This window comes from Penicillium cosmopolitanum (genome assembly GCF_028827165.1).
Source record: "Penicillium cosmopolitanum strain IBT 29677 chromosome Unknown utg000004l:1.0-4361866.0:1.0-4365735.0, whole genome shotgun sequence".
Taxonomy (NCBI): domain Eukaryota; kingdom Fungi; phylum Ascomycota; class Eurotiomycetes; order Eurotiales; family Aspergillaceae; genus Penicillium; species Penicillium cosmopolitanum.
Genome location: NW_026622674.1, coordinates 4,242,332 through 4,256,918, shown reverse-complemented (window position 1 = coordinate 4,256,918; position 14,587 = coordinate 4,242,332). Strand labels below are relative to the sequence as shown.

At 48.5% G+C, this 14,587-nt stretch overlaps 6 protein-coding genes across 6 annotated transcripts; 3 read left to right on the top strand and 3 right to left on the bottom strand.

Moving 5' to 3' along the window:
• Positions 1 to 276: 276 nt before the first annotated feature.
• On the top strand, positions 277 to 1,951 carry N7509_003004 (MFS transporter; the record flags this gene model as incomplete). Its single annotated transcript, XM_056627641.1, has 4 exons — positions 277 to 452; positions 516 to 901; positions 974 to 1,244; positions 1,309 to 1,951. 4 exons carry the CDS (start codon positions 277 to 279, stop codon positions 1,949 to 1,951), a joined length of 1,476 nt encoding a protein of 491 aa, XP_056493436.1.
• Positions 1,952 to 2,099: 148 nt separating this feature from the next.
• On the bottom strand, positions 2,100 to 4,455 carry N7509_003003 (fungal specific transcription factor domain-containing protein; the record flags this gene model as incomplete). Its single annotated transcript, XM_056627640.1, has 4 exons — positions 2,100 to 2,470; positions 2,540 to 3,038; positions 3,087 to 3,662; positions 3,730 to 4,455. 4 exons carry the CDS (start codon positions 4,453 to 4,455, stop codon positions 2,100 to 2,102), a joined length of 2,172 nt encoding a protein of 723 aa, XP_056493435.1.
• Positions 4,456 to 6,072: 1,617 nt separating this feature from the next.
• Positions 6,073 to 7,383, bottom strand: N7509_003002 (uncharacterized protein; the record flags this gene model as incomplete). Its single annotated transcript, XM_056627639.1, has 6 exons — positions 6,073 to 6,351; positions 6,408 to 6,521; positions 6,594 to 6,688; positions 6,758 to 6,897; positions 6,955 to 7,181; positions 7,246 to 7,383. 6 exons carry the CDS (start codon positions 7,381 to 7,383, stop codon positions 6,073 to 6,075), a joined length of 993 nt encoding a protein of 330 aa, XP_056493434.1.
• Positions 7,384 to 7,598: 215 nt separating this feature from the next.
• On the top strand, positions 7,599 to 7,895 carry N7509_003001 (uncharacterized protein; the record flags this gene model as incomplete). The annotated part of the gene is made up of 2 exons (XM_056627638.1): positions 7,599 to 7,626; positions 7,723 to 7,895. 2 exons carry the CDS (start codon positions 7,599 to 7,601, stop codon positions 7,893 to 7,895), a joined length of 201 nt encoding a protein of 66 aa, XP_056493433.1.
• Positions 7,896 to 9,786: 1,891 nt separating this feature from the next.
• N7509_003000 (uncharacterized protein) lies at positions 9,787 to 11,720 on the top strand (the record flags this gene model as incomplete). Its single annotated transcript, XM_056627637.1, has 2 exons — positions 9,787 to 9,820; positions 9,973 to 11,720. The coding sequence occupies 2 exons, from the start codon at positions 9,787 to 9,789 to the stop codon at positions 11,718 to 11,720; spliced, it is 1,782 nt and encodes a 593-aa protein (XP_056493432.1).
• Positions 11,721 to 12,401: 681 nt separating this feature from the next.
• Positions 12,402 to 13,770, bottom strand: N7509_002999 (uncharacterized protein; the record flags this gene model as incomplete). The annotated part of the gene is made up of 3 exons (XM_056627636.1): positions 12,402 to 12,899; positions 12,958 to 13,122; positions 13,183 to 13,770. The coding sequence occupies 3 exons, from the start codon at positions 13,768 to 13,770 to the stop codon at positions 12,402 to 12,404; spliced, it is 1,251 nt and encodes a 416-aa protein (XP_056493431.1).
• Between the last annotated feature and the right edge of the window lie 817 nt (positions 13,771 to 14,587).

Here is a 14,587-nt window from a genome sequence, read left to right as displayed (position 1 = left end):
TCATTTGCGTGACATTCGATTAGTAATAGAAATGTCAACACATCAAATCACAGCTGAGACGACTTTTTTATTTTCTTGAGTTGAATAATGAAATAAATCTCAATTCATACCAGTGGCTTCATCGGACCATTTACTTGAACTCAGTCGGCGTGCGGTAGTCAAGTGCCGCCCAACACAAGACGGAATCTTAAGATTCCGAGCTTCACGTACCCCGCAGGGACTTTTATAGTCGGCTCCACCCGGGCATATTCAGGTTCAATTTCCATTCATTTCAAAATGGAATCGTCAAAAGAACTCAATCTGGTCGAATTCTCGGATAATGGCCAAACCCTCGCGCGTGATCCTCGTTTTGAAGTCACCTGGGAAACGACAGATCAACAAAATCCTCGGGCATGGTCGGTTTGGTACAGGAGTTTCATTGTCGCTTCTATGTCCTTTTCAACCACCATAGTGTATGTAAATCCCCCAACTCATTACGAGATCATTCTCAATGAGCTGAATTGACATGTGAATAGAGTCATATATACTACGATGTACACATCGGGGGTTGAGGGAATGCAAGAATCATTCAACGTTTCATCCAAAATTGTTGTGCTTTTGGGGCTGACCACAAATCTCTTTGGCCTGGCCATCGGCTCTGTTGTTCTTTCATCGCTGTCAGAGATATACGGTCGGAGGCCAGTGTACTTGATATCTGTGCTTTTGTTTGGTCTCTTGATTGTACCTGTGGCTCTGGCGAAAAATATCGAAACAGTGCTGATCAGTCGATTTTTCGGGGGATTTTTCGGGGGTGTCATGATCGCGAGCGCACCTGGAAGTGTTACTGATGTGACTGACGATCAATACCGTGCCCTTGCTCTAAGTTGCTGGAGCCTTGGTACAATGAACGGTCCTGTCCTAGGTATATATCCCTTGTCTGCGGAAAATTGCAAATTATCCCTCGAGCAACGCTGACAAGAAACCCTCGGTACAGGTCCAATCATAGGCGGTTTTGTCTTTCAATATCTTGGATGGCGCTGGATAAACTGGCTTGTCCTAATTTGCACGGGAGTATCATTGGCCTTGATGTTTTGTGTCAAGGAGACATATGCACCTTCTCTTCTACGAAATAAAACCAAACAGGTTCGGTCGGATTCTGGTGACCAGCGGTGGTGGTGTCGCCATGACCACCAAGAAACAGGTCTTCGAATGCTCAAGTCTAACTTGATCAGGCCAGTTCGTATGATCGTTTCAGAGCCGATCTGGTATATTCCCTTTTTCATTCTGTCCTGACATTCAATAGTAAAGCTTTCTGATACTATTTTGCAGCGTCTTTTGGAACCTCTATGTGGGAGTCGTCTATGCCGTGCTGTTCCTTTGCTTTGTGGCATATCCCATAGTATTCGAAGACATGCGTGGCTGGAAACCTGGTTTTGCAGGGCTTAGCTATTGTGGCATCGGAGCCGGCACTGCGATTGCAGTGATGCTAGAGCCACTGATACGCAAGATCATCGCAATGCATCCGAATGACCCACATACTGGCAAACCAACACCGGAAGCTGCTGTATTCGCAGTATGTGTCGGAAGTGTACTTATTCCGGTTGGAGAACTTTGGTTTGCGTGGACCGCAAAGCCATCTGTTCATTGGATTTGTCCGATCCTTGCCGGATTGCCTTTCGGTCTTGGGAACGGTCTGACTTTTATCTACGCAACCAACTATATGGCCGGAAGCTATACTGTCTACGCTGCTTCGGCCCTATCTGGAAATTCTATCATCCGTTACGGGCTGGCTGGTGTGCTGCCCCTTGCTGGCTCGAAAATGTATTCCACGCTGGGGCCGAACTGGGCTGGAACGATGTTGGCTCTAATTGAGTTTTCTTTGATCCCAATCCCTTTTTTCTTCTATAAGTATGGTTATAAGATCAGACTGAGAAGCCCCATGATTGTACACAGAAACAAAGGAATCCATTGAGCTTTGTTCAGTAAGAACAGCCTGAATTGAAAATGAGGTTCTTTGAAGCAAAACAGTGTTCATGATAGCAGACAAGACGACTTTTCGAAGAAAATCTAGAATCAGGTTTCAAATCGATTAGAAAGATCCAAACCGAAGGATCTCTCTTTCAATCCCACACTGGAAGGAGATTCGCATCTAAACCATTTGCGAAAAGGGACTGGAGCCATTCCATCCCATCATCTATCATCTCCCCCGGGTATGAAGCATTGAGGTCAATCTCTCCCGGTGCTACTTGATGGGGCGAGGCACTCCCTGAAGAATTGATGTTATCCAAGTCATCTCCTATCTCAATAATCTGTGATGAAGTACCCGTTCCGCGAGAAGTTGGAAATCCTGAAACGCCAGGCCCCTCTTGTTGCGAGTTGACTGTGGAGTCTATTATGTCTTGTGATTCTGTACTGTCAACTGTTCGAACATTTTGAAGATTAGGCAGTTTGGCTCTTGAGCGTATGGCAGAACATAAGCCATCTGGGCCATCTGAGGAGAAGTTAGAATTGATGAGGCTCGCAGTCAATCACATTTCCAATAGAAGTATGCTGGACTAACTGGTTCTGGCTGAAATAAGTTGTCGTCCAAATTCGTTGGCTGGATGATTCCGGTGCTTGTTGTTTAAACTTGAAGATGATGATCCAGGCAATACTTCCAATGCCCTGGGATTCTCGGAGGATTGATGATCGGGAGACAAGATGGCATCCGCCATTTGCTTGAGTTTACCGACGGTCCGTATCATTTTCCCAGACATCCATGTTTTGCGACAGTGCTCTCTAAGTGAAACCGTGGCCTCCAAAGTAAGATCTCCATATGCCCCTTTGAACGACGGTTGCTTTATTATAAGACCTAGCGCGATGATAGCAGCGCTAGTCAGGTAATGTAAGAATGGAAATGTATATTTCGGATGTTCTTCCGGCACCTTTTTGAAATCATCGATGATGCGTTGGGCTAAACGCATGCATGTAACTTCATTTTGAATAAGTTCAGGCTCATCAGTAGGCATTAACCTTTGAAGCATTGGCTTTCTAATCAAAAGGTGGATTGAGGACCACCTCTATGAGAGCTTGTTAGATTGAATAACCGTTTTGAGGAGACAACTTACGATGCGCATCATGAATTGTTGCTTGACTTGCCACCACGCCAGCGCCTTTGAGTCATAGTTACTTGGGCTGAGTGGGTCATAAGAGAATTCAAGCGAAATGCACTTCTGAGATTGCAAGATGAGATGCTCCAGATACTCATTCAGCAACGTAGTCGGAGTCTTGTCGGATGTAGCAGCTCCGTAGAGTGCCTCCCACACCTTACCAATAACTCTAGAGTAGCTAGCCATGGCTATCAGGTACGGAACCATAGTTGGTCCTTCAATCACCTCTTCGTCGAATGCGGCCGGCGTTAGAGTTGTTCGATATTTTTCCAGCCTTTCGTCGCTAATATTGTGAGGCAGTCCCACATCAACATTCACATCTTGAATCAGGAATGGTCGACCGGTCTCGATAGCTAGTCGTCGATCTAACAAGTAAATGCACCACCAAAGCCTACGGGCCATTTCCCCTTCGAATGGAGTCATGGCATCAACCATCCTTTTCCTTTGAATTCCTAGATGATGCGCGTGGGATATCGATAGAGCCAAAACCTTTTCGGCAGGTCCGTGAGCATCGAGGCGGAAAAGGTAAATGACCTAGCATAAATCATCTATCTGTTTATCCCGAGCTTTACCCACCTTGGAAGCGAAAAAGTAAACTTACCATCAAAACAACTGTTTGGAGAAGAAATATCTGGTCTGTGCATTGACTAAAACCATCAAGGAGATCGCCGAAAACGTCGCGCGCGGCATTATAAAAGCTCCAGCCTGCTGAATATGGGCCTTGGTCTCCTTCAAATCGTGAAGATTCCACACATTTACCATTGGCGAGACACAACAGAATATGCGCTGTCTCGAACCGCTGTAATTCACTTTGGCTGCTGCGGTTTGAGCTTTGGCCGAAGGAGATGCTCCAAGTTTGTTCGTATAGCCTCCACACGACTGGAAGATGAAGGAATGGGACAAGAACATGAACCTCATCGCAGAAGGTATGCATAATGGCTTTCCACTGGTCCCGATCGGTAATTATACCGTGCTTACGCAAGACCCTCTGCGTAAAACATGTTCCTTGCTCCTGAAAATGCTGAAGTGACGACGCCGAGTCAGGAGATGGCGTCAGATTGGATCTATATTGACCGTTTGGCGACGTTGACCTCTCGCGGGAGTATTGAACGCCCATTTGCTCCAGTCGTCCTTCAACGACAGTCAGATTGTGGGCGATAGACGTCTCACCTGAGAACGCCTGCACATCGGGGGAAGGACTGCGGTTGGAAAAAGCCATTTCATCTCCTTCTATGAAGCTTAATACGTCTTCTTGTCTTTGTAGACGGCCAGCATCAGCGTGGTTCTTTCCAGGCGCTTTCATGCCCTGTGATTCTGGGGTTCTCATCGAGGTGAGTTCTCTCTCCAGTCGCGTCAACCGAGACGCGATGTCATTTCTAGACACAGATGTAACACCAATTCCTCTCCATCGTCCTCGCATGTCTGTTCCATGTCTTTGGCAATCACGCTCCTTGGCTACACAAGTTTGACATGGAACATTGCCGTCGCACTTTGTGAATATTAGCCCAGATGGACCCTGCCTCACTGCAAGCCGTTGATAAAACTCATATATACCTTAATCTTCCGTCTTTGACATTGGTCACTATGATCTAGGTAAGTCCAAGTACGAGGCATGGGAATCGAAAGAAGATGTGGCCTCTACATACCAGGCTCTTGGTGCGTACTGTCCTCTTTTGGTTCGTTTAGGCGGCGGCTGGACAAGAGTCTCCCCCTGGCGACTGGTTGTACACCGTCGCATCTAGTCAACGCTCAGAAGGTCGAATCTATTAGGTTCCAGCCTTAGGTCTGCCCTGGTGTTGGCGGCATCAAGTTTCCGTATCGACTGCCGGGGACCGGGATTTACGTCGAGGCCAAGTGGGGTCCTTCGGAATCTTCGGAATCTTCGGCTTTGTGGGCGGAATCTTCGGCTTTGGGGGCGAGAACAAGAGTCCGTGAACATTGGAAGACTATAAGCGACGGCCGGGCAAAATGGGAAATGGTGTTATGGTATAATAATTGAATGCACAATTCGAGACAACATTGCTTGAATAAAAATGCCCTACGAAAGATTCTAAAAATATCAGATGAATAAATAAGATTCATTCCCAATCGAAGACTGCTTGATGCTTCGGTAGGTAAATTATGCGGAGTAAATGCCGAATCTATTGACAGCGTTTACAAATGCCGACCATCGCGATCTGGATGAATGCAAGTTCAGAGTGCGATAAGTTCACAACATAGGAATAATCAGTTCATAAGATAGGTTTTAACACCTTTCACCCCAGGGGCGATAGAGTAAGCACCTGGGCAGGTAACATACTTCATAAATTCAATTATTGAGTTAGTCTCTATACACTGAACTCAAGTGTCCAATCAGCCGGTGTCCGATCCATCCATGAATGTATCTATTGTCAGATTGAGTAAACACGAGGCTATCCTGTAGTTGCTAGGAATACCCATCGGCTTATCCCAGCCCTGGTAATGCCCCAAAGAGGGTGGAAGCATGACTTCACCCATGTCATTCGAGGATGTATTCAAGCTCCGAGTATCAGTTACACCATCTTTCAAACTCTCACCAGAACAAATGCTAGCCAGCTCATGGGCAGCGTGGTATTTTGATAAATGGCGCGGTCAAAGGTTTCTTGTTCGGCTTGACTATGAAAAGTTTATAAGGGCTTTATTTCTCCAGTGAGAGTGGTTATAAGAGGCAATGGATAGTGTGACCAGCGAGATGGAAAGAAGAATTCAAATATTTTCAAGCAACTGATGTATCCCAGATAATCTCACTCGGAATCTGACTTCTTTACTAGGCTTCAAGTTAATACTCCTCGCTCTTTCTCCGCACTGTGTACGATGGTCTCATGGATGACCTTAATTCCGCCACCATGACTGCCATGGCTCTGAGCATCCCAGTCTCCTTCTCCAGCTGTGCAAGTGGGAGGCTGTTGTCGTGAAGTAGGTAATATCATTTGTTCATCGCTCGTGGTGTTCCATTGCGTATCGGCCGGGAGAGAAAGCGGATGACGGAACTTCCTGCGTTTAGAATACCCGGTGGTGTTTTCGCCTTCGGATAAGGGGTAGGCTGGATAGCTTTGCGAGCCACTTCTTGTGGTGATGAACAGCCCCGCGCGGCGAGCAACGCGACGGACAAGGGAGATATCATCGGCATATTTCCGATGACGACAGCGACGAAGGTCTCGCGACATGCCCAGCTGCCAGCTTGTTGAGCACCATTTGCACCAGCCTAGAAGAATCAGAAATTAAATCAGAAATCAGGTTGAAAGGGGCATCTATGCTTACTGTCAAGATCAGGACACAGCGCAGAATTCCAGCCATCATGACAAATAAGCCACCACTGAAAAGGACGAGAAGTTCCAGTTTTTCCCTCCAGCGGAGTCGAGCTTTGAAGAGCATCTACAAATTCACCCATCAGAAAGGTACTAGACAATAGCATGCTTTATTTAGTTTCAAATTGTAATCACTCACAGGGGCCGGGATGCTGATGAGGTAGATATCGGTAGCCACATTGAGCACTACTGTGACGTATATATCGATGTTGGATACCGCAGGTTGACAATGATCTGACAGTGAATAGTAATGAGTACCGACTTCAGACATCGACAGTAGAAGTGACCTAATAAATGACTCACTTCCAGGGTTTGGATATATCTGCCAGTTCTTGTGCAAGGGAAAGCAACCAAAAATAATGGAGCAGATAGTGGCAATGTATGTTGCGGCGATCAAACCATAAGCAACATGGATCCGAACACGCATGTTAATCAGACCCGCCCTGGCTCTGTCATCAGCGACTGTTAAAGCTTAGTACTCTATTGTTTCAAGGACTCACGTTAATCGAGAATAGAAGATAGCCATGCACGTCTTCAACAACCACAACAACAGTGTGTATAAAGACCATCCAGTCACCTGCACCTTTGAGCCTCCAACGCGCAAGCGGTATTCTTCTGAGCTATGAGATAGCGTCCTGCGCTGCTCATCGGTCATGGAATTGTTGGCAAGGCCCATAAACCATGCACCGACCATGTATGCGGCACCGGTTTCCAGCCCATACACCACCTAGGCTGCCTGTCAGTACCACAACTCGAAACATTCTCGCATGGCCAGTAAATGCACTACTCACACACGCCAGGAGCATCAAATAATCATCCGCTTGAAAATTTCGCGGCCCGACCATGACCCATCGTGCTGTGGTACGTAGACCGATGACCACAATGGCCACCGCCAGAAGTGTGAAAGCCTCAGTGTTAAAGTCACCCATGGTTCGATCGAAACGGGTTTCTTTGAGCAGCTTCACCTCCGAGCGTTCATCAAGATAAAGAAGAAAGATGGCCCAAGGGGAAAGGGGAAAGTAGAAGAACTGGTTCCTTTCAGCCCGTTTCTCATTGGAACCAGGCCGGACAAAGAAGCAAGCCCACACCCCCGGTCGATTTATGAACGGCACAGCAAGGTAAGACCAAGGTCAAACCCCCAAAAATGGGACCCAGCCGCCAAACCGCTACGGGTGGGAGTGGACACTGCTATTTCTTCAGAGTTGACCCAGTTTATGGAGTGATGGCGTCGTGCTAACTAACTAACGCGCAACGTGAAACCCTGACAGGTCAGCTCCAAAGCCGCCGCCAACAGATCGGTGGATACTCGTCTTGCCGTGCCCTGCCGTACCCCGTGGGTCTTTATAACGTCCCGAAGAAGGGTTCGAGGCCCAGACCCGATTGTGCAGTCTTTCCTGGTCCCGACCAGCAGGTTCCTGGGAAGTGGATGCGTGCGAGATAAGTCAGGAAGAAATCGGTCCACCGTGCTCCTCCGAGCTCGACAGGCCAATTACCTCATCGAGCGCATGATCGACATTGAAGAATTTCTTTACGAAGTACGGAGTAACAGCTTTTGACAACCGAAATTGCGCTGGGCATCTCTGGCTCCAACGCAATTGGTTACACGGGCAAAAGATAAGCTGCAACTGGAATTGGGGGAGACCCTCTTCGTCTAATGGAGGTCTGCTGGTCAGCTGTCCATAGCCGGGCCAGTCATGGACCTTGCAAGTTGTTGGTTGGCGATACATCGGGGTTGGGTGTTGACGGCATTACCCTGAGCCTAAAAAAAGGACATTGCCAAAAAGTAGGATTATTCCCTGCTGAGAAAAAAAAGAACAGTGGATAATAACCCAAATATGGAGTAATAGGACTGTGATGCTCACGGGCCTTCGGGATGTGGACTCGCCTAGTCCTGTACAGTATGTACTTCCTGGTTGTGTTTTTCTTTTCTTTTTTTTTCCTGTCCCGTGCATTCCAGTCCATTACTCCGTACGACGTACTCCTTGGCTTCGGTTTCCTTGGACATTCAATGTATGAATCAATCTGAGAAAGTTTTGTCAAGACAGCAGCTTGAGTTCAAATCGCTCAAAAATATAACCGACAATAAAATAGTGGTTTTAAACACTTCCTCCACCCCCCCCATTTCACTTAGTCAGGATCAGTGTTTCAGAATAGAATACAAAAGCTCCCTGATCCATGACAGGCGGGGAACCACCGAGCCCTCCAGCCAGACTGCCCCGGTGGAGCTGGTGAGGACCCGCCGTGGAGCGAACGGCCAGCGCAATTCCGGTTCTGCTCTTCCCGCACCGTTTAACCCCAAAGTCGCGGTTCATTTCTAGAACGCTTGGTCTGATGTGCATGAGATCGGTTGTTTGTCAATCGATAGTCCTTCGGATCTCGATAGGAAGAGGTCTAAGCTCCCTGGAGAGCTGCAGGACGATCGTTCCTAACCAGATATTGATTGTGACTCCTCCTGGTCTTGGACTCAATAAGCCAGATTCCCCCGAGTCGAGTGGCGAGCAAGGAAAAGTTGTTCCCCTCCAAACCGATTTGAATTTTGAGTTTCCAGGGCAGGGATGGAGGCCCACCGCAATAACCCTACTCCTCGTGGGTTCCCAAGGACTTTTGACAGCGTGCGTAGACCGCGCTAAAGAGGACACTAGAAGGGCTAGCGCAACGCCCTCGGGTGTACTGATTGAAAGAAAAGAGAGTATCAAGAAGGTTAGCGATCGGCGCGCGGGTCTGCATTTGGCCATGTCAAACGACGGAGCGTGAATTGAGTTTTGATTCCAAGCGAACAGCCGAGGAATCTTTGAGAGCGTCATTTCTGTAGGGGATCAGGACTCCGTACTCTGGATGTATGTACATGCCCCTTCTCAGGAGTACGGACTTCGATCCGATTTCCTGGACTTGTTCGGCTGCATGCAAAGGGTAGCCAGGGTAAGGGGGAACCCCTGAACACAGACTCGCATCCACACAGCACACCCCTCTCTCGCACCTTTTTTTTTCTTTTTCTCTCTTCCACGTAGTCTAGTGTGCAATAGACACAGAGTCTGTACTCCTCTATGACTACGGAGGAGAGAGACGAGTTGCACGTAACTTTGTTGAGGTGGATACGCCAGACCCAACCCTAATTCCAGGAGTGTCGGATTCATTTCCCCGGTAATTGCCTTTTGACAGGCCCACTAGGCCACTAGGGGGACCGTCCTACCTCGAGGCTAGACAGCTTAGTTCAAGGCTCGCGCAATTGGGCTAGAGGGGCACGCAGGCTCAAAAGTGTCGGAGTCCCTCTTTGTTCACAAACTGTCTTTCGCATTGGCGGGTCAGTTGACTCTAGTTACAACCCTTAAGAAATGGACAACGTGGATCTTGTGGTTATTGGCGCCGGTAAGTGACCCTGTGCTTTCTTTTCTTTTCTTTTGATTTCGATCTGCTCTGCTCTGCATGTTGTATTCTCCTCGACTGTTATCGGCGATTTTCTTTTGATTTTTTTTTCTCTCCAACTTTTGCGCAATATCTAACCGATGTCGATCGACTAGGTTGGAGCGGGCTCGCCGCCGTCAAAACCTATCGTGAAGTAAATCCCGACAGCAATGTCCTTCTTCTGGAGGCTGCCAGCTCCATTGGCGGAGTCTGGGCGAAGCACCGTTTGTACAAAGGGCTCAAGTCGAACAACATGCTTGGCACGTACGAGTATAGCGATTTCCCAATGGATGAGGCAACTTTTGGGGTGAAGCCCGGCGAACACATTCCCGGCAACATTGTCCAGCGGTACCTGGAGGCATACGCAAAGAAGTTTGACTTCATCGATCGCATTCGACTCAACCACCGAGTCGAGAGTGCCGAGCACCGCTTGGACGGAAGCTGGCAGCTGGTGGTGTCGCACGAGGATCCCTCTTCACGGTCGGTGATCGACACGAAGAAGCTGATTGTTGCGACGGGCATTACTTCGCAAGCCTACCTACCCACCTTCACCGGACAAGAAACTTTCGGTGCCCCGCTGTTCCACTGTCGTGACTTCCTACAGCACGAAGACAGTATTCTGCGCGAAGGTGAGCGCGTGACAATCTTTGGTGGCACTAAATCGGCGTGGGATGCGGCCTACGCCTGTGCGACATCGGGGATGAAGGTGGATTGGATCATTCGTGAATCTGGCCACGGTCCGAACTGGATGGCTCCCCCATACGTGACGCCGTTGAAGAAATGGCTGGAGAAGTTGGTGACCACGCGGTTCCTGACGTGGTTCAGCCCTTGCATTTGGGGCTCGGCTGATGGATTCCCTCGCGTTCGACAGTTCCTACACGGCACTTGGCTTGGCAGAAAGATTGTGGATGCCTTCTGGGCAGTTCTGGCTGACGATGTGGTGCAGCTGAACGGGTTCAACAAGCACGATGAGGTCAAGAAGTTGCAGCCATGGATATCTCCCTTTTGGATCGCCTCGTCCCTTTCCATCCTTAATTATCCAACTGACTTCTTCGACCTTGTCAAAGACGGTACCATCAAAGTGCATATTGCTGAATTGGACCATCTTTCCGATCACACAGTGCATCTCTCAACAGGCGAGTCCTTGTCTACTTCGGGCTTGATCTGTTCGACAGGTTGGCGAGCCACTCCGAACCTTCAGTTCTTGCCAGAGGGAATCGATCGTGAACTGGGATTCCCGTGGAGTAAGGACCCTCTCGACGAGAAGATGGTCAAGTCTGCAGATGAAGAGATCTTGAACCGATTCCCTCGTCTTCGCAATGGGCCCACTCCCAACCCAAAGTATCGCCCGTTGAATGACGAGGCTGAAGCCTCCGCGCCGCATCCATTTCGCCTGGCTCGCTTTATGGTGCCTCTCTCACAAGTTCGAGACCGATCTCTTGCATTTATGGGCGTCACCATGACCATCAATACCACTCTCATCGCACAAACGCAAGCTCTCTGGATCTCGGCCTACTTCGGCGGCCAACTCACTCCAACTGCCGTCGAGAAATGTCCAGCTTCCGTGCGTGCCCAATCAGACATCAAGACTGAGGATATCGACGATATCAATCTCGCCTGGGAGACCGCCCTCCACTCCGAGTTTGGCCGGTATCGATACCCCGGTGGGTTCGGCCACCGCAACCCGGATTTTGTCTTCGATGCCATCCCGTATCTTGACCTGATGCTGCGCGATCTCGGTTTGGCCCCGGAGCGAAAACAAGGCTTGCTCGCCCGCTGCTTCCATCCGTACGGCACCGAGGACTACCAGGGTCTGGTGGATGAGTGGAAGGCGACTCTTCCGACCGAAAGAGCAGTTGAATAGTCGTGTGTGGCTGTATTGGATCTATTTTGTTTCCCTTTTGTGAATTCTATTCGCGCATCCCGCGAGATACCCATTTTCATTTTCCTCTTTCCAAGGTTGACTGGACTATACATATCAGTATAGCATAAACCGCATAAACCGCCTAGGTATTCGATTTGAGCAAAACAATCCATGGACGTAATCCGAATAGCCTATTTTCTTCAAGTTAGCAGCCGATACCTACCAGCGGACCATCTCGCATTTTGAAGCAGCAACCATCTATACGTACTACCACTGCTTAGTGGTAGCCCCGTTGGACAATTAGCATTCCACTATTTTCTCGTTCATACTCCGAGTATCGAATACTGAAAGGGTAGGGTAGTCCGTAAATATCTCGTCAAGATCAAGGAACAGTGCAGGTCGGTACTGTTCTGATGAGAGTCAAACGCGTATCTCAGAGAATTATCGGATCTGCTTCAGTTCATCCTGCATCGTATCGAGTAATGATGTGTGTGATGTGTGAGTACTATCCAAGAAAGACAAAAGAGAAAAGAGAAAAGAGAGAAGGAAAAAGGAAGAAGACTGCAACTGAGGAAGGTGATATTGATGCCTGAGGCAGTCAGGCCACAACTACAAAATAACCTTAGAAAAGTAGCAAAACCAATTTATAATACTAGTAGTATCATAATCTAAATATAACAGCTAAGAAGAGCCTCGCTCCAGCATGTGAAACTGTTCAAAGACCGCCACTCCAGTGAGAGAAGACTCTCGCACGAGAGACTTGGATGATGAATCCATTCCCATTTCCTCCACCATCTCACCCGTTATACTCCCCGTCCATCGCATATAATACTCTCCATCCCCAGCCACTTTGGATTCCGTGGAGACATTCACTCTTAGCCGCTTGTTTTCCTCTAAGACGAAGTCAAGCTTGAATCCATCCGGAATATCGCCGACATACGGAGGGTATCGGGAACCAGTCGTGTTCGGGCTCCCCGTGGGACGAACAGTGAGGAGTGAGACATCGCAAGCATCTACGAGAATCTCACCATCACGAGCGACGTAGCTACTCACATACGTTGTGTTCGTTAGGTCGTTGATGGCGAGGTAACTGAACCAGACAATCGAGTAGGCCCCGAGTCGGCCATGGCCCCAGTACCAGCTTCGGACGGACTCGGTGAAATTTCGATCGGACCAATTCTATACGTATTGCAGTCAGTGATAATTTCTTGCAGGATTGGAGGCAGCGTCGATTTACCTTGTCATGATAGGCAGCGCCTTCAAATTTCAATTGAGTCCCTCGGATGGTCACGTCGACGGATCCCACGGCATCGGGTACCAGATTCACCCACCCGATATGAGGAGCAATCTGCAACGGTGTGGTATCAGACTTAATACCGCAGGGTAGATGAGGGGGGGCTCTCTGAATCAGTCGTCAGCAGATGAAAAAAGGGAGGGAAATGCAGATAGAAAGAAGACGAACCGACGTGAAACTCAAGGTCCCCTTGACATCCAACTCTGGCGAATCCACCGAAATCTCATAGGCAGATAGATCCTCTTTCGAGGCATTCCATCGAAACCCCGTGTCCTCCCACATGCCCGAGCTAACGTTCCCATCAGCCTCTCCATCTCCACCAATATCAACCGTCGCCAGCGTCGCAGGAAGATAACCCGCCCACGAAGACCCATTGCTAAACGAAGCCCAAGCATAGGCGATAAGCACAGATTTCTGTGTCGAATCCAAAAAGGGAAACGCATCAGCCGTGGCGGTGAAAAAGGTCAAGACGAGCGATTCGCGCGGATCATCCAGGGAAACCGCATCAAAGTACCACCAGTCAAAGACGGAGCTATTGATCGAATCCAGCATTGGCGCATCGAGGCTCTGTCGGCTCTGAATGCCCAATATGCCGCCCGGAGTATCGACTTCGAATCTTACATAGGCTGGTTCGTTCTGGACTGTTGCTGGAATGCGATAGGTCGAATGGGTGGTGGAGAATGCTGATGCGAATCCCGGCGCGAATGATGCAGCTGCTGTTAGAATGACAGCCCAGCTCAAGGTCAATACGGCCATCATGAAGGCACTCTGATGAGGATTATAGTGAATTAGGAGCAAGGAGCGAAAAAAAGGAAGAAGAAAAAATAAGAATGGGAAAACAGGAGATTCCCTTCCACCGCGGGGAAATGTTTGCTCGCTTGTAAAGTCCTCAGCTGCGCAGCGCAGTGCATTACAATACTCCGTACAGTGCAATGCGATGCAGGCCTCGGTTATAAGTACAGCGCAGGATCTGAAACCCACCAGATCGCTCGATGGTGCCACAAAACGCCTCTGACGGATCGCGGGTACCAGGCCTTTTGACTGGGTCTGGCTGGAACAGGGCCACACCGGGCATAGAAGTAGATAAAGAGATCCTTCAGCGGCTTGGCGGAGAGAGAAGACCAATCGTGGGCAAAGGACGAGATGGTGAGTGGATATCAAGGGGTCGAGTGGCATCGATCGAAATAACCTTTCATTGTCTTCAAAGGGGAAACGGGGAGGAATACGAGGGCAAGCGTAACAGCAACACAAGAAATGAATGAAATGAGATGTCAATAATTGCACAGTTGCTATATACCATCAAAGCACTGGACTTGAGAGACCAAGTATGCTGGATCAAGTCACAGAGAGAAATCAAGTACACACGTCACACGTCAGGCTAGTAATCAATCAATCAATCAATCACAAAAATGAAAAGAAAAGAAAAGAGAACGTGAAATCGGAGAAAAGTCAAACACAAAAATCAAAAAAATACACAGCCCATCCCAGATGCCCAGTTCACCTTCGCCAGAAACAAAGCTTTCAAAATCAAATCAAATCAAATCCAGTAGTATCAATCAAATCAAAATAAATC